The sequence below is a fragment of the Pseudonaja textilis genome, chromosome 1, assembly GCF_049901715.1.
Source record: "Pseudonaja textilis isolate UNSWEBS1 chromosome 1, rPseTex1.2, whole genome shotgun sequence".
Taxonomy (NCBI): Eukaryota; Metazoa; Chordata; class Lepidosauria; order Squamata; family Elapidae; genus Pseudonaja; species Pseudonaja textilis.
The window spans coordinates 218472519-218494445 of record NC_141990.1 but is presented as its reverse complement, the minus strand read 5'-3'; the positions used below and the strand labels follow the sequence as shown (position 1 = coordinate 218494445).

The 21927-nt window shown below is 37.4% G+C and overlaps 1 protein-coding gene across 2 annotated transcripts; it reads left to right on the top strand.

The window, feature by feature from the left end:
• Window positions 1-94: 94 nt before the first annotated feature.
• On the top strand, window positions 95-21495 carry PECR (peroxisomal trans-2-enoyl-CoA reductase). Of its 2 annotated transcripts, none has more exons than XM_026707965.2 (8): window positions 95-367; window positions 6305-6438; window positions 9428-9593; window positions 11957-12038; window positions 14922-15018; window positions 16546-16653; window positions 18154-18262; window positions 20571-21495. In XM_026707965.2, the coding sequence occupies exons 1-8, from the start codon at window positions 220-222 to the stop codon at window positions 20657-20659; spliced, it is 933 nt and encodes a 310-aa protein (XP_026563750.1). In that variant the 5' UTR covers window positions 95-219; the 3' UTR covers window positions 20660-21495. The 2 variants fall into 2 exon arrangements, with proteins under 2 accessions (XP_026563750.1, XP_087776632.1); XM_087920506.1 differs by having other exon boundaries at window positions 115-367; window positions 18154-18248; window positions 20554-21495.
• The last annotated feature ends 432 nt before the right edge of the window (window positions 21496-21927 follow it).

The following is a 21927-nucleotide window of genomic DNA, read 5'->3' as shown; positions in this document are numbered from 1 at the left end:
CGCCCCCTCCACCCCGCCCCCTCCGTCGCAAGCGGGTGGGCGTGGCAGGGAAAAGGCTGCCACTGACTGTACTGCACTCTCTTCCAAGAGGCAGCGTTCCGATTTCGAAAGAGAAGGGGGGGGGGAACGGAGCGGCTCAAGTCACGTGACCCGGGAATGCTCCGGGCGGTATGAATGGCTTCTTAGCTAGGGATCTGAGCGCGACTGAGAGCTGTCAAGATGGCGGCAGCGGCGGCGTTTCGTAGCTCCGGTGGCGGCGGCGGCAGGGGGATTCTGGCGGCTGGACTCTTTCGCAATCACGTGGCCATCGTGACGGGCGGAGGCACGGGCATCGGCAAAGCTATCGCTGCTGATCTGCTGCATCTCGGTGGGCAACAGATCTCCGAAAGCTAGCTTCTCCGGGAGCGGGTTCATTTCTCCACCCCTGGGGGAATGGGAGAGGTGGAGAAGGGTCGAAGGTTAGGTATCCTGCGAGTCCTTCCTCCGTGTTCTTGAGTGTAGCTTTGACAAGAGTGACAGGATGTCTCTGGAAATTCTCAGTCATCCAGGGGTCATGATTGCCCCGAAGGTGCTTTTTTTTTTTTTTCAAGAGGCAACTGTACTATTTTGGTTTTTCCTTGAAGGCTTTTCGCTTCTCCTCCTAGAAGCTTCTTCAGCTCTGACTGGATAGTGGGGAATTCCATGAGAAGCCAGACTATTAAGAGAAAAACCAGAAAGCCCAGTTGCCTCTTGAAAAAGCACCTTTGGGACAAAAGTGACAGGAGAGGGTGCAGGTTCCCTCTCTTTAGAAGTCTGGTGTCTGGGCCTGCTTTTCATAACAAGTTGTTACCTGCTGTGAAGTTACTAGAGCAGGCTGAGGAATTTTCTTGGAAAAAAGGAAAAGGGGATGGAGGAAGAAAAACTTGGATTTTCTTCAGATTGTTTGGGTGTCAGCTTCCAATAGCCCCAACTCGTGTTGTCACTGAGATTATGGGACATATAGTTGAAAGCTTTGGGAAGCATCTTTTGTCCCTTTCTGTATGTTGTGTCTGTACCCACTTTGGTGAATATCAAGAGGAATCCTTTTGAAGACATTTCAGAATAAGAGAGAGAGAAGAAGAGTATCAGTAGGAAGTGTAATTTAATGAGAAGCTGATCACGTATGAATGGTGTATAGCTGAAGGAAATACTGTAGGCAATAAAGAAAATTCAAGAAAACATTGTGTAATGCCTTAGGATTCTGCTTCTCTTTTCCTCTTCACTTGCTCAGTCTATAAAACATTGTTGTAACATGACATAGTGATTATGTGAGTTTTATCAAAAGCTGGCATTCTGCTGTATTTCTTTAAAATAAATGTCTGTAAATATTTCTGTAAAAAAAATTTATTTGGAAAGTGTATATGGACTCTTCTCAAATACTATTTTTTCTATGTGTGAACTGGATCAGTGATTTAGTTGGACTTTGGTTTTATGATGAGCATTACTTTTGTAATATTCAAACTACTCATACATGGATTAAGATAAAGCTTATGTGCCCAATCTTCTGCTTAGTGGATATTGACAGGTTTTTTCCTGCACATCTAACTCAACCTGGGGAGGGAATTATTTTCTGGAAGCTGTGACTGACTTTAGTCATGCATCACTAAGATAATGGGAACTAAGCAGGGGTGGGATTCAAATTTTTAACAACCGGTTCTATGGGCGTGGCTTAGGTGGTGGACATGGCTTGTTGGTCATGTTATTGGCTAGGTTTGGCCAACTCAATATCACACATCAAGGCACGCATCTCCTCCCTGGCCTCTCATGACTGTGGGGATGCTGCAACAGCCCTAAGTGTGAAAAATGGTCATAAGTCACTTTCTTCAGTGCCATTGTAACTTTGAATGGTCACTCCACACAAGTAAAGTACCAGCAAAGGAGGGGGAAAAAACTCCAGAGATGTTCTTGAGACAGGAAGTCTAGTCCTGCCAAGAATGTAATAAGTGTTAATGGAGAGGCAGTTTCTGTAAGCGACACCAGAATGTTTCCTTTCTGCCTTCCTTACAGGATTAGGCCAGTAATTTCTTCTAACAACCGGTTCTCCAAACTGCTTAGAATGTTAACAGCCGGTTCTAGTGAATAGGTGCGAACTGGTAGAATCCCACCCCGGGAACTAAGCAATGCAATTTGTCAGATCCCTGGAGCAGATTTGTAACTGTTAATGTTTTTCAGGAAAACAAAATAAAAAATTAATGCATATCCTCTCTCTCTTTAAGAAGAAAAATATGATAGGCTATTCACTGCAGTGTCCTGCTATAATTATATAAAAATCTTTTTTTTTATTAAACTCTTTTATTAAATCAAAACTAGTCCCCAATTCTGCCGTGCTTACATTGCTTGTCCTTTTGTATTTACAGGTAGTCCTCAACTTACAACAGTTCATTTAGTCATCGTTAAAAGTTACAACAGCACTGAATAAAGTGGCTTAGGGCCATTTTTCACAGTTACAATCTTTGCAGCATCCCCATAGTCACATGATCAAAATTCAGATGCTCTGCAACTGGCTCATATTTATGACCGTTGCTGTGTTCCAAGGTCACGTGATCCCCTTTTGCGACCTTCTGCCTAGAAAAGTCAATGAGGAAGCCAGATTCACTTAACAACCGGGTTACTAACTTCACTGATTCACTTAACCACTGTGGCAAGAAAGGTTATAAAATGGGGCAGAACTCACTTAACAAATGTCTCACTTAGCCACAAATGTTGGGCTCAATTGTGTTCATAAGTCGAGGACTCACTGAACTTAGTTCTTGAAGCTGAATTGTGGCTCAAATTAATGTTTCATTTTCTGGATCTGGATTTTTTCTTTCCACTAAAATTACTGTAAGATCTCACTCTTTACTGAAATGCTGATATAAACATCTTTGAACATGTTCACCCACAAAATATAAACTTGGTCCTCTTATTTATGATACTTTTTCTGAGGTCATATTCATGTGAAATAGTGAACTATATATTAGACACTGGTAATCAGTTCTGTTATATATAGCAGATAATGAAATTAACTCTCCAGGAAGGCTAAAGCTACTTCTATTGAGATTGGCTATAATATAAAATCTGACAAGTCTGACTGCTGTAACTCTTCCCTCTTGTCATACTCCAGTGGACTATCTGAACCAGTGGTGGGATTCAAACTTTTTTACTACTGGTTCTGTGGGCGTGGCTTGGTGGCGTGGCACAGGAAGGATACTGTAAAATCTCCAGTCAGAGGTGGTATTTGCTGATTCTCTGAACTATTCAAAATTTCTGCTACCAGTTCTCCAGAACTGGTCAGAACCTGCTGAATAACACCTCTGATCTGAACTGCTCTTAATATTGTCTGGATGTTCTGGAATATTTTTTTTAAAGTTTCTTTTTCATAGGAATATCTGGTCAAGATCATCTTCCTTATTTTATACACTGACATTTTGACTTAGTGGTGTATGTAAAGCCAGAAAATTCCAGAGGTGTGTGTGTGTGTGTGTGTGTGTGTGTGTGTGTGTGATTCTTTGAACAATAAATAAATTAACTGAAAAAGCAGATTGTGATTTATAAATCCTCGTTGGTATGACATATTAAGCTACAATATGTGGTTAATAGAAATGCATACATGACATCTTCCCCTTGATGTGTATGGTCCCTTAACCATACTTGATGTCATTTGATTTAGGAATAGCTGTCGTTTTAATTAGTATTTACTAGACTTTTAAAATAAATAATTATAGTGTCAAATTCCAGCTAGTGCTAACTGGGTATAATGATTTGAATGGTATAGTCATTGCAAAACATTGACAAAGAACAATATTGGAGAGAAGTGGGATAATGGTAGGTGTTCTGTTAATTCTGTTATGCAAAAAACTTCTGAAAATTAGACTATAGGATAATTGGCATTGAGTTGCAATGCATGTGATTTCCAGTTTGAAAATCACTGAGTTATACTTAATAACATTTGAACACTTTTTAAACTCTAATGCTCATATTATTTGAGAAATATCCATGGGCTATACTAGGAAGTTGCAATTTGTGTTGCTTGGATTTCAGTTCGAGGACATGATAAAACGATGTAGTCACTTTTTATTGAAGATTGTATGTGTTTTAGTGGAATGGAATGTGCGGGATTGTATCAAAGAGCATCATAGAAGCTGAGTTCAAACACTGCAATTAACTCATAATTCAAAATAGTCTGTTTTGGCTTAACCTGTTACTTAATATAGGCATTATGGACCTGTTCAACGATGGATTTCATCAGTCAGTCCATTGAAGTTGTGGCTTTCCCACCTCTGGAAGTTTTTAAGAACAATCTAGTTTTGAGGATGGTTTAATTAGTTTTCTAGCAAATTGCAGAAAATAGAACTAGATGATTTTATAGACCCTTCCAATTCCTCAATTCTGTGATTTCTATGATTCTGTAACTATAAAATGTAGTTAAGGAGAGTCCACTGCTGTATGCAGTTTTTACTATATAACTGAGAATTCCCAACATGCTTTTGAAATGATTAATATCAATGTATTAATGTAACATTAAAACTGATGGGGATTTGTTCTCCTTTCTCAAGAAACTTACTTATTTATCAAATTTGTACAGCTTCCCATTTCACAAAAAGCCATTCTGAGCACCATACAATGAAATAAAACAACAGATATAAAACAACAGATATTAAAATATAAAAATTCACATTAAAATGAAGGCTATGAGAATATAAAAATGTCTACCCCAGAAAAGGAGCTGTCTAAGCATGTCTTTGGTTCTTGCCCCCGCCCCTCCCCAAAGCCTGCTAAGATAAGCAGGTCTTGAGGAACTTCTGCAATATTAAAAGCTAATCTAATCTTGGGGGAAGAATGCTCCATAAAGTGGATGCCACAACAGAGAAGCCACATGTCCTAGGACTCACCAAATGTAGGTCTGTAGGTCTTTATCGCATGTTTCCTCTGCCAGATCTAATTGATGGGCTGATTAACCAAGGAGAGACAGTTCCACAGATGGCCCGGTCCCACTGCAAAAAAGACTTTAAACCTAAAACCAGCACATTGAATTGATCTAGAAACAAGAAACAGCAGCTTGGGGAACAGAGGTATAACTTGTGCTGTTCTAGGAACACGCAGAATAGTTCATGCTGCTGCATTCTCTACCAGCTGAAGCTTCTAGGCAGGGGTGACAAATTCACAGCCCGCAGGCCAGATGCGTCATGCCCACTTCCGGTTTAGTGAAGAGGAAAAAGGTCTCAAAACATCACATGACAACGCCATGATGACACGAGTTTGACACCCCTGTTCTAGTTATTCTTTAAGGGTAATCCCAAGTAGAGTGCATTGCAGTAATCCAATCTGGTGGTGATTAAGGTATCAATCACTACTAGGGTCTGCTGAACCAAGAACAGATGCAACTGGCACACATACAAATCTGTGCAAAGGCTTCCTAGCCACAACTGCTACTTGCTCACCAGGCAAGAGTTGTGATATCCAGAAATATTTCACAAGAAGAGTTATCCGCTCCTCTACTCGTTGTAGAATACCTTATGCCACCAGACTTGAAACTCTAGACCTAGAAAACCTAGAATTACGCTGCCTCCGGTCCGATCCAAATATAGTATATAAAATCATACATTTCAATGTCCTACCTGCAAATGAATACTTCAGCTTCAATCATAACAAGACAAGAGCAAACAATAGATACATTTTGGTGCGCTTATGCATGCCCCCTACAGACCACTTAGGAAAGGGGTGAGGTCAATAGTAGACAGTCTAAGGTTAAAGTTTTTGGGGTTTGGGGAAGAAACCACAGAGTCAGGTAGAGTATTCCAGACATTGACCACTCTGTTGCTGAAGTCATATTTCCTGCAATCAAGTTTGGTGCGATTAACCTTGAGTTTGTATATATTGTTTGCTCTTGTCTTGTTATGTTTGAAGCTGAAGTATTCAATTGCAGGTAGGACATTGCAATGTATGATTTTATATACTATACTTAGATCGAAATGAAGGTGGCGTAGTTCTAAGTTTTCTAGGTCTAGAGTTTCAAGTCTGGTGGCATAAGGTATCCTGCTATGAGTAGAGGAGTGGAGAACTCTTCTTGTGAACTATTTTTGGACTTTCTCAAATGTATTAATATCAGATATGTAATGTTATGTTTGAATAAGCACAATTTTCATGTTTTCTTTCTTTGTAGGTTTGCAAGTAGCAGTAATCTCTTGATAATCCTGAAAGTGATACTGAAGGGATGATTAGCCCAGATTTAATATTTCAGCAAGAGATCTGGTTTAATCTTTGTACAACTTGTAAATGTTGAAATGCCTCTTGTTTTGTTTTGCAGGTAGTAATGTAGTGATTGCCTCTCGTAAGTTTGACAGATTAAAAGCTGCAGCGAAAGAGTTAGCTGCTGAAATTCCCTCCACCAGTTCTGCCCAGGTGACTCCTATACAATGCAACATTCGCAAAGAAGAAGAGGTAAAAGCGTAAATAGTCTTCCATATTTGACTAGTATATTGTTCACTGGTTATTCTTTTCATTATTACAGTGAAAATAAAACACCTGTATTTTCATCTCAATATTAAAAGTTTAAACCAAAAAAAGTGATCTAAATACTAGTTCCTTTGCTGGAAATGGCAAATGTTGCTGTTTCCAGTTGTTTTTACATCAGTTAGGGGTCAGTCAGTTATATTATACAATTTTAAATCATTGTAATTTTAAATATAGGAGGAGGTGTTCAGTGTTTTGTAATCTCCAAGATATCTTACATTTTATTAATTTTTTAAAAAAAATCACATGTGCTTTGTTGTTAACATCCATCTTTAACAGTTTGGAAGATATCAAAAGACCATCATGTTGAGGATCCCTGGTTTAGATGAAGTTCCATTTATTTAGATGGAAATGGAATTATAATTTGACAATTGCTTTGATTTTAGAAAAGGAAAAAAAACATTTTGGTTCAATGCTATAGTATTTTTTAATCATTTGTACCAGGGGTGGGATTCTACCAGTTTGGACCAGTTCTATAGAACTGGTTGTTATGATTCTGCGCAGTTCAGAGAACCGACAAATCATGCCCCAGGCTGGCCCGCCCCTCTCTGCCCACCCCTCCCCTCCCTGCCCAGTCAATCCTTATCACACATGCGCAACATTGTGTGCCTCACATCGCTGACTGCGTTCTTTCCTGCCCAGTAAGCTATTTCTTTTTCCCCCTCCTGACGATCAGCTGTTCCTATGATCAGCTGTGCCGGATTCCCTCACTTACTGCTTCACCCAGGAGGCTTCCCTGAGGCCCAGGAAAAATGGAGGAGGAGCGCACCCCCCATCCTCCTCCATTTTTGCCTTCCTGGGCCTCAGGGATGCCCCGGAGCATGCCCCCCCAGGAGGCTTCCCTGAAACCTAGGAGGTCCCAAAATGGAATGTGGCGGCCCCCCCATGCTCCATTTTTTTCCTTCCTGAGTCCCAGGGAAGCCTTCTGGGAACAAAAATGCCTCCCCTGGGAGGCTTCCCTGAGGCCCAGAAGGCTCCCAAATAGAGCATGGGGGGTGCTGCGTGTCCTCCCAGGCTCCATTTTTTTTCCTTCCTGGGTCCCAGGGAAGCCTTCTGGGAGCAAAAACGCTCCCTAGGGGGCATCCCTGAGGCCCAGAAGGACCAAAAAAGGAGGGGGTGCTGCCAAAAAAGCCACACCCACCCAGTCACATGGCCATGCCCACCCGGCTATGCCCGCAGAACCAGTTGTTATGAAATTTGAATCCCACCCCTGATTTGTATTGCTAGTACAGATAGTCCTCGACTTACAACAATTCATTTAGTGACCATTTGAAGTTACAACAGCACTGAAAAAAGTGACTTATGATTGTTTTTCACACTATAGCATGCCCATAGTCACATGATCAAAATTTAGATCCTTGGCAACTGACTCATATTTATGATGGCTGCAGTATCCCAGGGTCATGCGATCACTTTTCCAACCTTTTGACAAGCAAAGTCAATGGGGATAAGCCAGATTCATTTAACAACCAAGTTAGTAACTTAACAATGGAAATAAATCACTTCATAATTGTGGCAAGTAGTACGTTACAAGTTGAATGCACTTTAATCAGAAAAATTTGGCATGCGTTTCCCCTCGGTGACAGAATCAGAAAAGGGGGTTGTCTTCTTCCTGAGGATGTGGCTACAAAGATGTCTCCCTCAAGGGACTAAGATGACATTATCAGTCTGAAAGGGATCAAGGCCCCTTTTTAAAAAATACTTTTTTTATATATACCTTATTTTTCATATGTCTACATCTGTCAGTAGCTTTGTTTCTCAGAGTAATCTGTTACAGCAGAGTCAAATAAACCACCTGGGGAAAACTTGTTGAATGCTGAGTTTTAATCTCTATCCACTAGGGCATCCTTGCCCTCTAATAAAGCTTTCCCATCATAGTGCTATAAATAATTCCACTTGTTTGGCAAACAACTTCCAAATACAGCACTGCCTGCCAGCTTTCCTTTGTTAAGAGGACACCATTACAAGTTGTGACTTTTAATGCAATAGTTCTACATCCAGTACATGGCTACATATATAAATTGTTATATTCTAACTTGGGCTTAATCATCTTTCCCAGGAAAGGAAATATCATGTTACCAGATGTCATGTGGAAGCATAATTTGCTTTGTAGAGGCTTGTTCTGAAATATGCGTCTGAAATGACAAGTCCGATGGTTATTAAACCACTGCCATTGGATCCCTTTCAAAGGGTTGCTAAAGTTATAGAACTCTTGATCAATTTTCTGTCATTGGTAGCCAGGCAGATACAGTGAAAACACATTTTGCAGGGCTATGATATATGATATGGACCTTTGACTATAATTTATATTTTTATACATACATATACATATTCTGCCTTTATTTTTATTTATACAAATACCTCAAGGTGGCGGGCATATCCAATACACCTTTCTCCTATTTTACCCACATGTGAGGTGGGTTGGGCTGAGAAAGAGTGATTGGCGCATATGTCACCCAGCTGGCTTTCATGGCTAAGATGGGACTATAACATTATATAATAATTATATAACCTAATAACTACAGTATATGAGTTTTATAAGTAATAATACTCTTGTTTTCTTCTTTATAAATTATGTTTAAGAGTAAACTCTCAATAAACTTGTACAAATCCTTCTGCAGGCATGCTATAGGCTAATCATAATAGAAATTTTGTCATTGTGATGAAATCTTGGGTTGTTGTAGAATTCCCTTGCTATAGAATATTCTAGGTGATACTTTTAACTGCCATATTGTGATTCCTAACAAAACTATTTTGTAGAAAGGGTTTTCTATTAAAGAAACACCACACTTATGTAAGTTTATAGACAAATATTATACTTGGCCTTAGACAAAAGACCAAGCAGTTATTTTAATGCTGTACAGAAATCTGCAAATGGAACATCAATCTTACCATTCCAATTTGTTTTTACTTATAGGTAGAGGCACTGGTGAAAGCAACATTAGATCTTCATGGTAGGATAGATTTTTTTGTCAACAATGGAGGAGGGCAATTTCCTAGCCCATCTGAATTAATAAGCGCAAAAGGCTGGCATGCTGTTATTGAAACCAACTTGACTGGAACTTTCTATTGCTGTAAAGCAGGTGATTGCTTATTATAAACTGAAGGTTTGTTCATAAAGCAATTTGAAGCATGATTACTTTGCATTTCTCATTTTCATGCCTTGACATTTTTTTATATTTAGCCTTAAATATTTGCAGTTATGGTTTATTGTGACATATGAATCCAGCAAGCACACTCCTGCAAATGAATAAGAGGTTTATCCGTAGGTCTGCCAGGAAGCAATTCTTTGCTGGTCACATTGTTGTCAGCTGGTATATATTTGGCTGAAGGAATGGTTGAAACTGAGGTATAATGATAAACCTAACTATGTAGTGCTTAGCATGTTTTGACAATTATGTTAGATTAAATTATGATACAACTGTTATTCAGACTGCATCTCTAATAGAATAGTAAATACACTTCATATATAGTAAATGGTTTTAATTACAAGTCAAAGAAGATATTTAATATGAATTTGAACTGCTTTGGTGACTAGATCAGAAATACTAAAATCTATTCCTTACAGTTTCTTTATTTGTTCAGAATATTGGTGTTTTGTTATCTGCATTTAGATTTTACAAATTTGTAAATTTAAATAACTCACAAAAAATAGTGGTATTACCATAATAACACTGGAATATAGTTGTTTCACTTTATTTGGGGTGACTCAATGCTAGAGTGCCTGTTATGGATAGTGGTTATTGCCTAGGCAGTGTCTGACATTTCCAGGTAAAGCTGAACAAATCAAGTGATGCTGGGATAATCTAGCAGTAAATATAAAGCAGCTTTTTTTTTGTAAGATTCAGGGGTGTTGTTCTATAAAAGAAAGGGTTGTCAGCCATTCAGTTGTGTCTGACCCTTTGCCATTCTATGGATCCACATTGCCTCCGTCAGATCCACCATGATCATCCTGGTGTCATCCTTCACAATACCCAGCCAACGGATACTAGGGTGGCCTTTTTTCCACTGATCACTCCCTGCATATTGACTTTTTGAGTGAGTCAGCTTGCATGACATGATTAAAGTACGATAGCCACTGTTTGTGATCTTGGCTTCAAGTGATATTTTTGGTGAGGTTTGTTCTAGGACGTCTTTGTTTGTTCTTTTTGCAATCCATTTGAATGTGTAATAGTCGCCTCTAGCACCACAGTTCAAAGGCGTCCACCCTTTTCCTATCTGTCTTTTTCAGAGTCCAAGTTTTGCAGCCATAAGTAGCAACTGGAAAAATTAGTGTGTTAACTAATCTGCATTTGGTTGTGAGACTGATGTCTTTACTCTTCTAGATGTTTTTCATGCCAGATATTTCAGTTCTTCCAAATGCTATATGCTTTCTGATTTTAGGGCTGCAATCACCATTTGGTGAATTTTAGAGCTGAGGAAGATTTCTTTACTGTTTTGATGATCTCATTATTGATCAGCACTCTAACTCTGCAATTGTCATTATCTTTGTTTTCTTGATGTTAAGGTGCAGTCCAAATTTTCATTTTCATCTTCGACTCTCAGGATTAGCCTCTCTAGATCCTCCTTGTTTTCCATGAGCAATGTTGTATTGTCTGTGTATCAGAGGTTGTTGATATTCCTACCACTGATTTTAATGTCCATTTGTCATAACTATTTCTGTGTACATGTTGAATAGTATAGGTAACAGGATGCGACCTTACCAATTGCCTTTTCCAATTCTGAACCATTTTGTGTCTCCATATACAGCCTGTCCAATGAAATTCATGATGCCAAGTATATCAGTGTTGAACCTATTCAGTTTGTTCTTAACAATGTTTAGCTTTCCTACGTATAAGCCATTGACATTCCATGTTCCTGATCTGAAGATCTTTGAAAAGCGGAAAGATCTCTTTTAGCTAGAATCTGTGTCAGTGGCTGGGGAGAGGGCATTAGGATTTACCCCATCCATGCCATGGATGGTCCTGCTACTAGGGTAGTCTCTTTGTTCTTCTTCTGTAACTTTATGGGTACCTCCCAGCCAGGGAGACTCACTATCGGTATCATATCTTCCACATCTTTGAGCAAATCCATAGAAATTTTTTTGGGAAGAACTGGAATAGATCTTTCTCCAAGCCAGAGCCATGTTACACTGTTCACACACACACACCATGGTGAGGCAGGGTTGGGCTTTGGGTGTGTGTGACAGCAGCAGAATGGATTTATATGTTCTCAGTAATGTGGGGAATTAACCTCTATTCATAGTTACTTGTGCCCTAATATCTGGATTTAATATCATTGCTATGTTGTATATTATACAGCCCCCCACACACACTTATTGATACACTCCACTGTAGATGTTGGATGTGTGGGAGTTAACTCAAACTGAGACTGCATTCTGTACACCCTTTATAAATAAAAATGTCACAATATTAATTACTGCTCTTTTTTTCTTGTTTCCATATAGTATACAATGCTTGGATGCGGGATCATGGAGGTTCCATTGTCAATATTGTGGCTAATATGTGGAATGGGTTCCCTTTCATGTCGTAAGCTATTATTAATATCCAAATGCATGCTTGATGTCACTTAAGTCTAAACATATGTGTTTATTTTAATTTATTTATCAAATTTATTTGCTCCTATTGCGCAGTTCAGGCAACTTTGAACAGATACACATTTATAGATACAGAGACACTTTCCTGTTCCCTGCAATATTGTTTTGCAGCTTGAAATTGCTATGCAGGGAAAGTTAAAGCTCAGTGGTGGGATTTTACTACCGGTTCTATGGGCGTGGCTTGGTGTCAGCTTTGGAAGCCATATTCCACGCTGCCACATAGCCTGAGAAAGTGGGAGAGGGGTGATTTCAATTAAGTAGCTGTAAGTAGACAAAATAAAATTCTTTTGTTAGTTCAAGGTCATTTAGTATGGCACAGGATGAAATAAGAATCTTACTTTTGGACAGATTGTGATTGGGCCATGTGATGTGATCATGGGCAAGTGGGGAATGGATTTGTAGTTTGGGAAATTGTGGAAAGCCCGAAAACTTTTAGATTCGGGATTCCACAGATATGCCAGGTGCTATTTTAATAAACTTACTTTCGAGATATGTTTGTCTCGGAGTTACTGATTGGAATGGAGGTTTGCTGGAACGCTGACACTTGGTGGGCGTGGTGTAGCTTGGTGGATGTGGCTTGGTGGGTGTGACAGGGGAAGGATACTGTAAAATCTCCATTCCCACCCCACTCCTGAGGGAAGGTTACTGCAAAATCCCCTTCCTACCCCATCCCACCTCCTTTCCAGCTCCGTTCTTCTGTGCAGGGCAACAAAAGAAGACCCAGCTGATCAGAGGCAGAGAATAGATGGGGGTGGGGCCAGTCAGAGGTGGTATTTGCCGGTTCTCCTAACTACTCAAAATTTCCTCTACTGGTTCTCCAGAACTGGTCAGAACCTGCTGAATACCACCTCTGTTAAAGCCCATGTTCTCTAGCTAGTTCCCTTTTTAATCAGTATTTGTACTGTATTCTCCCAATTTTTTAATGACCTTGTTTTTGCAAAGCCCAGTGACTGTATAGATTTCAATGCAGAAATCAGAATATGAGAAAGTTTTGAAGAAATCAACTTCTGCTACATTGGTAGCAGGGATAGGATTCTACCAGTTCGCACCTATTTGCTAGAACTGGTTGGTTGTTAACATTCTAAGCAGTTTGGAGAACCAGTTGTTAGAAGAAATTACTGGCCTAATCCTGTAAGGAAGGCAGGAAGAAAATATTCTGGTGTTGCTTACAGAAACTGTCTCTCTGTTAACCCTTATTACATTCTTGGCAAGACTAGACTTCCTGTCTCAGGAACTTCTCTGGAGTTTTTTTCCCCTCCTTTGCTGGTACTTTGCTTGTGTGGAGTGACCATTCAAAGTTAAAATGGCACAGAAAAAAGTGACTTATGACCATTTTTCACACTTACAACTGTTGCAGCATCCCCACAGTCATGAGAGGCCAGGCGAGGAGATCCGTGCCTCGATGTGAGTGATATTGAGTTGGCCACGCCCAGCCAATAACATGACCACCAAGCCATGTCCACCCAGTCACATGTCCACCAAGCCACGCCCATCAACTAAGCCACGCCCACAGAACCAGTTGTTAAAAAATTTGAATCCCACCCTGATTGGTAGATTAGGAAGAACTGAAGTAGCTATACCAAAAATTCTGGAGGGCTATGGATCCCAAAAATAGTTCACAGCAACTGCTTGCAAAAGTATGGTTTGTTAGAGAGTATTCACTCATGAAGAAATAATGTTAATATAGGGCGTAAACCACATGATAGAAATTTCTGACTGAGACTACAGGTAGTCCTAGACTTATGACCACAGTTGAGCCCCAAATTTCTATTGTTAAGCAAGATAATTGTTAAGTGAGTTTTGCCTCATTTTACGACTTTTCTTTGCCACAGTTGTTAGGGAATCATTTCAGTGGCTAAGTTAGTGACACAGTTAAGTGAATCTGGCTTGTCCATGGACTTTGCTTGTCAGAAGATCACAAAGCATGATCACATGACCTTGAGACACTACAAAATATGAACCAGTTACCAAGTGACTGAATTTTGATCATGTGACCATGGGGATGCTGCAATGGTCGTAAATGTGAAAAACAGTCATAAGTCACTTGTTTCAGGGCCGTTGTAACTTTGAATGGTCACTAAATGAATGGTTGGAAGTCAAGGACTACCTATATGCTAATGCACGATCATTGGAGCTAAATCATGCTCACAATGAAACCACATCATGGATTAACATGGTATTTGAACCTGGCACATATTTCTTATCAACCAGTTGAAATACTATTTGTCTTTGCATAGACTTGTTTGCTGGGACTGTGTTAGTTGAATTCTGATTATGAAATTGTTGCAAGCTTTCTGGTTGCAGAACATTAAAATACACAGATGCACACAGATATTTTTTGCCTTGGAGGAGCTTTAAATAATATACAAGGTGAAAGAGAGGACATTTTGTTGGCCTCTAACTCTGTCCTGTGAACAATCCTAGCTGTAAGAGAAAATTATTCCTAAATTTTCAGAAATCTCAGAGATATTTGTATTTCAGAGATCGATAAAGGCAAATAAGCAGATTTGGGTGCTATTTGTATAATGTGAACTTTGAGTTAGGATGGAATAACTAAAAGGTGGAATTTTCAACCATCTTGCCTCTGGCTAGCTGAACTCTGGGTGAGAATTGATCACTATTTCTGACAATTGCCCCATGGCACCAAGATCAGATGAAATTACTGGGAGGGGGATATCTTCCTGAACTCTAAATCCAAGTTAAGATAGCAAAGTATTGTTATAGGTATTTCATAATCACAACATTTAATTTCAGTGTGGTCTAATTTAACCTGTGGAAGGAAATTAAGTCTGCCTCTGCTTTTGCTTCCTTGCAGGCACAGTGGAGCAGCAAGAGCTGGTGTTGATAATCTGACCAAAAGTTTAGCCATTGAGTGGGCATGCAAAGGAGTGAGGATTAACTCAGTTGCCCCAGTAGGTTATGAAATAAGTGATTTAGACAACAGATTTTGCTCAAACTGATTCTAACAATCTTATTTGCTTAATTTAATCTTGGATGGATGAAGATAAGAGCTTTTTCATAGGTTCGGAGATTTTGCTCATAATACAGTATCTACTGGAATAGCTAAGATTTTTATATCTAAATCTTTAGCTATACCAAAGACTGAGAAGGGGGCTGTAATTTACATTCAGTGGAGTTTGTTTTTGGGAAAGAATCACGAATGAAGGCAAATAGATGTGTCCCAGGATAATGTTGCAGAATCCAATCTGGGTCAGTCATCTGGACCAGAGGTTTTGTCTTCCAGGCTTTCAGACTCATGCTGGAGCCTATCTTCATGGTCTCAGTCACCAACCCAGTTTGGGTTTTATTTCTTCTTCCAAACATTTTTATTAGGTTATAAAGTATTATAAAATGCAAAATACAAAAATAAATAAAAGAGCAGTGAGAGGGGAGGGGAAGGGGGAGGGAGAAGTGAAGAAAGGTAGGGAAAAGAAAAGAAAAAGAAGTATTGACTTCTGACTCTCTCTGTTGCAGTAGAATAGGGCATTAACAGCAAATCATAGCTTTTTCTTTTTCCATAATAATAAGAACAAGTCATTTCTATAAAGACCTATCAATCTAATCTATAAAACCAAAGTCAAAATTACATTCTTTTCCACATCAAACATGAAATGCAGAAACAAAAGTACTTGTGTGTTTTTTTCTTTAATCAGAGTAGTCAGTTTTGCCATTTCAGCCAACTCCATCAACTTTTGCATCCATTCTTCCATGATAGGTATCAAAGTGTCTTTCCATTTTTGTGCATACTTGCTGCTGTCAACATATGTAGTAGCAAAGTTCCAATTTTTTTCTCCAGCTCTTTTTCCAATAGTCCCAAAAGGAAAAGTTCTGGTTTCATTTCCAGCTCCATTTTCAGAATTTTCTGTATTAGAGTGTGAATCATACTCCAAAATGTTTTTGCTTTATCTCATGTCAGCCATAAATGACTAACCCAGATTGAGGAAGAATGTTTACAGAAGTATTTTAATATTAGCACTGGGGATGAAATTGCTCTTCAGATGTCTCTATAAAACATGTAGATATATTTGTGTTGCTTTATAAATGTAGTACGTGTAATAATTCCATTTAGTAATTAATTAAATGTAATTACTACATATACTATATTTATAAAAATAGAAACCCCAAGAGTTGTAAGTTAAATGTGGGATGTGAGGGAAGAAGGCAAGAGCTAACAAAATTGCATAAAATTTTGCTAACAAAATTGCATAAAGTCCATGAAGTCGCCAAGAATGGAGTTTGAGTCGAATAGTACTTTACTTGCAAGGATATAATTCTTCCTTTCCAATGCAGTTTGTTTGTTTGTTTATAAATCCAAGTCATTTATTTTTAGTACTGATGTTCAGAGTTTATAGTTTGTGAATGTCAAAAGTGATTGGAGTTTTTATTTCTGTGAAAAACAATAACAAAATCTTAATGTTGAAGCTGTCCTTTCTTTGGAGGGATCTATATTTTCAGAAACTGCTGTTGCACATTACGAAGATGGTGAAAATTTGTTTAAAGAGAATATTAAGACAATTCCTGCAAAGAGATTAGGACTTCCTGAAGAGGTATAGTTGATTTAATTATTATATTTTGAACTTCAGGGTTTTTAGATGATTTTAAAAATTGAATTTTGTTCTCTTCATGTTATACATTTTTATTGCTAATGTTCAGTGCAAACTGACTTTGTTATTAATTAGTGTTTTGGTTTACACAATACACTTAATCCGAATTATTGACCCAGTATACTAAACCAGAACTAAGCAAATTATGTGAACCTATTCAATGAGTAAATAAAATCTTGATTTAATGGATTACCATTAAATACAACTCAGATATATCAGAGAAATATTGTCTGGACATCTTTCTGGGTGGGCTTTTTATGCATGTTCAAAATTATATCTCATGGATGGTTTTTCCTCTGAATGGGCCATCAAACTGAAGTTTTATTATATATGTATTACAAAAAGTATTGCTTTAAATAACATGCATCTTTTGTTGAGGAGAACAAAAGAATTGGCGGCATGATACAAATCCATTCCCATTTAAATAAAGGGATTCTAAGAAGGGCAGGGCATTGATTTAGTGAAGGTAATATACCGTATACATTGTATACAGTATTACCATTTACATGTATTTATCATGGATTAGTAACAATTCTTATTTTACAAGATATTTGCATCCTGAAATGTTCATTTAAGACTAGTACTCATGGTCTTGTGTTTCCAGCTTGGTGCCTTAGCTACTGGACCAAACTAGTATTCAAATGCATATCACTAGATTATTAAGGTTTGTACTTCTTCAGATGTGAAGAAGAAAATGTGCTTTAGGGACATATAGGGGTGCTTGCTGAGAACTTGCTACCTTATAGCAGTGGAGTTCTCTGGCTGCCCCCTGCATGCTCTGAAGCAGGGCTTCCCCCGCCCCTTTTCAGCCCCAAGAACTTTATATCAATATGTGATGTTGACATGAAATGTGTTCTTTTATTTAGGACTAACTATGTGCAAAGCATTGTCTAAACATAATGTGACTAGGGTTCTACACCCTAAAAAAAATTATGTAAAAGAAAGCAAAATATGTTGGCAGTATTAGACTTGTCCTACACTTCACAATATCCAACTTCTTATACTCACTTACATCCAAGTGTATGAATGTTTCAGATGTGTATCACAGTTTGCCTTGTCTGCAGAGAAAGAAGCCAGATTATAAGCGTTGCTCTATTCTCAACATTTATTGAGCAGATTCTCTCATTACACTAAACTGTACTTCATCTTTTTGTGTTGTGTGAGCATAGGCTTTGTGGATAACCCATGGTTTTTTCCTTAACATAATAGGAAAGCTGAGTCTGTCCACCAAACCACAGAGAATATGTGAGTCCAGCAACAGAATAAGTGAAACCTGAATTGAACATCTGAAAGGCTGTGTACTATAATGATTAATAGTTATTTATTTATTTGTTTGTTTATTGACTCTTTGGTTAATATTTATTTATTTATTTATTGAACTGATGTATCATCTTGTCCAGAGGCAACTAATGTAACAATGAATAATTCTGTTTCCCTTTTAAGGTATCAGCTTTAGTGTGTTTTCTGCTTTCTCCAGCTGCCTCCTTTATAACTGGAGAAACTGTGAAGATTGATGGCGGACAAAGCCTATGCTGTTACTGGCACGTTCCAGGTAAAACAATGCTTCAAAAATTAGTGGTAACATAGCAACCTGACTGTTTTAGCAGAGGGTATCTGCTTTCCTTTTTTTCTGATGCTTTTGTCCTGACATTAAAAACAAATTTATCTTGAGGACTTCTCCATCTTAATTAAATTCCACTTCTCTTAAAAGATTGATCCAGAAATTATTGTATTGCACTTTTCAGATTATGTGTTTTTTTCTGCTAAAATAACCGCCTCAAATGTTTTCACATTGCCTACTAAATGCTGAATTTGCCTATAAGGCTTCTATAAGCTTTAAACTCTCAATTCAGATAAAGCAACATAATCTGGACTTATTTTGAGCAAGTTTTTCCTGATGCATATAACTTTTAGGTTTGTTAGATATATTCAAGTAATTATGCAACAATGTAGAATTTAATCATATGTTTACATGAAAGAATTGGAAATTTAACCATCTTTATTTAAATCCAAATTTCATTCTCCATCTTTGTGATCTTAATTTTCTCCCTTAAAGCCAAGTTATTACTTTTTAATTTATTTTCTTTCCTGGCTAAATTCTGCTAATGAAAGGAATCTAAATTTACTTAGATTGGAATTGCAAGTGCTTATAGGATCATGAGCTGTTTCCCTTTGTATGATTGACTTGTTAAATTCATTCATTCAATTTCTATGGCTGTCCACTTCTGTCAAATACTCTTCTCTATCATAGAACCCTGGCCTAGATTATTGTGATGCAAATTTGCTTCTTGAAATCTTACATTACTTTTCATTTACTTCCTTATGTTAATAATTATTTAATTTCTCACCTTTCACGTCTCTGATTTAGTTTTAGGGTACATCTACTTTCTACAAGAATTAGTGTCAATTCCCCTGATAGTGTCATTCCACAATTGTTGGAATTTTCTTTGGATTTTCCCTCCAAGAGAGCTTTCAAATAATTGGTTTAATCTGGGAATCAGCTATCGTTTGGCTTGTGTTACAGCCATTTATTTCTGTGGGGTACTGTAAGTGGAGGACCCATTTCCCTCACATGAAACAAGTTAAGGATGTGTGAAAATTGTCTCAGTTAAGGTGTTTTCTTAATTTTGAATACTATCATATCTATTATGTAATACTGTATTTCAACCAGAACTTCCAGCTTGGCTTCACATATTGTGTGAAGTCCTGGTTTGCTTAATTTTGGTTGACTAAAACAAAACTGACTAGAATAAACACAGTACATTAAGCTGCTAACCTCAGTGATTGGGGTCGAACAGTGTTCTTCTTTAAAGCAAAAATTACTAGAATTTACTGTGAGTTAAAATACAAATACAAACAAAAATTAAGAATGTTTAAAAAGAAGAAAGAGAGGTGCAAGAGAATATAAAGAGGAAAGAAAAAAAAGTAGTGACTTCCCACTATTTCCCACTTTCAGTGCAGTAGAATACAAAAAAAACCCCCTCAACTTTTTATATTACATTTCAAATATTTCAAGCCATTTATCTAACAACAAAATCATTCTAATAATCAAAATCTAAAATTAGATTGTTAGATTGTTTTTTCAATTTTGAGTAAAAAAATCCAAAAGTGGTTTTTAAATGGAAACAAAAATAGATAAATTCTTCTCTTTAATTAAAGTAATCAATTTTGCCATCTTTACCAATTCTATCGCCTTCACCATTGATTCTTCAATTGTGGGAATTAGTATATCTTACCTTCTTTGTACGCTGCTGTTAAGATACGTAGCAATAGCAATAGCACTTACATTTATATTCTTCACAGTGCTTTACAGCCTTCTCTAAGCATATTGCCCTCAACAACCTGGGTCTTCATTTTACCGTCCTCAGAAGGATGGAAGACTGAGTAAAACATTCCAAATTTTCTGTCAGTATATTTGTCCATCAAATCTAAGAGGAAAAGACTGGATTCATTTTTTTATATTTATTTTAAGAATATTATAAATTAGGGATATCTAATTGCAATATTTTTTTGCTTTGTCACCAAACCATCAGAGATCATAAAAAGTACGCTTTACAATTACACTTCCAGCATGTATTTGTTAAGGCTTCAAACATCCTTAATTGAAGCCTAGCAAACAAGATTTTGAATGTAGCCAAATGCCTGAACTCATTTATTCTTTATTGAGAAGAAAATGACTATCACAATATTCTGAAATATTAAATATATTCATTTTTTTCTGTTTTTAAGATTATATAAAAGTGACAATAACCCATTTCATTAGGCTTGTTTTTAGTATTTTTCTTTGGAAAAATAATCTTTGAAATTTAAATTAATATCATTGGTTTTGCTTTCTGAAGGAACTTTTTCTTTTCTCCTAGATCATGACAGATGGCCCCCGGCACCAGATGGACATAATTCCAAAGCACTCAGAAACATGCTTTCAGGAAAAACTAAATCAAAACTGTAATTCAAAGAAATGGGATTTGTTCCCAATTCATTTGAAAAAAGCTATTTTTCAGTCATTAATTGCAATTTTAAAAATCTGTGCCTTAGAAGAAACTTCTTAATGAAATGTTAATGAATTTTTAGAACATTCACTAGGTACAATAATATGGAACCATATAATATTAAGTTCATTGCCTGGTAAACATTGAAACTGAAAATCTTGTAACTATTCTCTAAACTTTTGGAACCTATTAGTGCATTGCCTCTGTGATCCATGAATATTCTGTCAAGAAAGTGAAATGGCTGTTTGTTAAAGCATGGTAAATGAAATTCCTGTTATACAAGACTGTGGAAGAAAGTGAAACATTCATGAATTGAATTGAATTCTTTATTGTCATTGTACATTAATACACAGTATACATACAACAAAATTCACATAATACCCAGACACCAGACTCAACTTGCACACAGACATGACAATCCCCAAACACCTCCTCACCCACCAAAATTCTCCGCCTCCTAAAAACACACAAGCATTCACACAACAGACCAAGTAATACTGTCCAACAGCTCACTGATAGTGGACCTTAAGTTCATTGTTAAGTGCAATTATAGCTCTAGGATAAAAACTATTTAGAAAACGTGTGGTTGGAGTTTTAATTATTCTGTATCTTCTGCCAGAAGAACAGTTCATAAAGATTGTAAGCAGGATGGGAAGAATCTCTGAGAATGTTGTGCAACTTCCTCAAATAGCGAGATGCGAAGATGTCATCCCTTGTATGTTTTTTTATTTTTTTTATTTGCTTACCTGTATTGTATCCAGAGCCCTGTAAATTAAAATGTGAGGTTTTGGTCTTACGTTTTCTCAATAGAATGACAGAATCTTGTGCAAGATCCTGTCTGATTTTGTCACTCTCACATTTTGGGTGGGAAGATGTTGAAATAACTATAGCTTGTAGTTTGTTGTATGACCGTTTGTTTGTTTTAATGGCTTTGTGTTAATAACTCTTGCCATAATAATGAAAGTCAGAATGACTAACATTTCAGCATAAAGAAATAGATAGTTTATACCTATGTTTCATAGTTGCCTTTCAGCCATGAATAGCATGAGTCCTAATTGCATGGCATATCCTGTCAGATAGAGGGAGATGGGCAGTTAAGAACTCTGATTGATAAATACATAAAAATAAATACATGTATGTATGTATGTACACTTTGCTGTAATATTATCTCTCACCATCAGTAAAAAAAAAACAAGTATAGACATTTTGCTTTAACTTTTCAACACTT

Coding starts and splice junctions, on each gene's coding strand:
- PECR (XM_087920506.1), top strand. CDS start 220: ATGGCGGCAGCGGCGGCGTTTCGTAGCTCCGGTGGCGGCGGCGGCAGG. Junction 368..6,304: donor TGCTGATCTGCTGCATCTCG/GTGGGCAACAGA, acceptor TTTGTTTTGCAG/GTAGTAATGTAGTGATTGCC. Junction 18,249..20,553: donor GGACAAAGCCTATGCTGTTA/CTGGCACGTTCC, acceptor TTCTGAAGGAAC/TTTTTCTTTTCTCCTAGATC.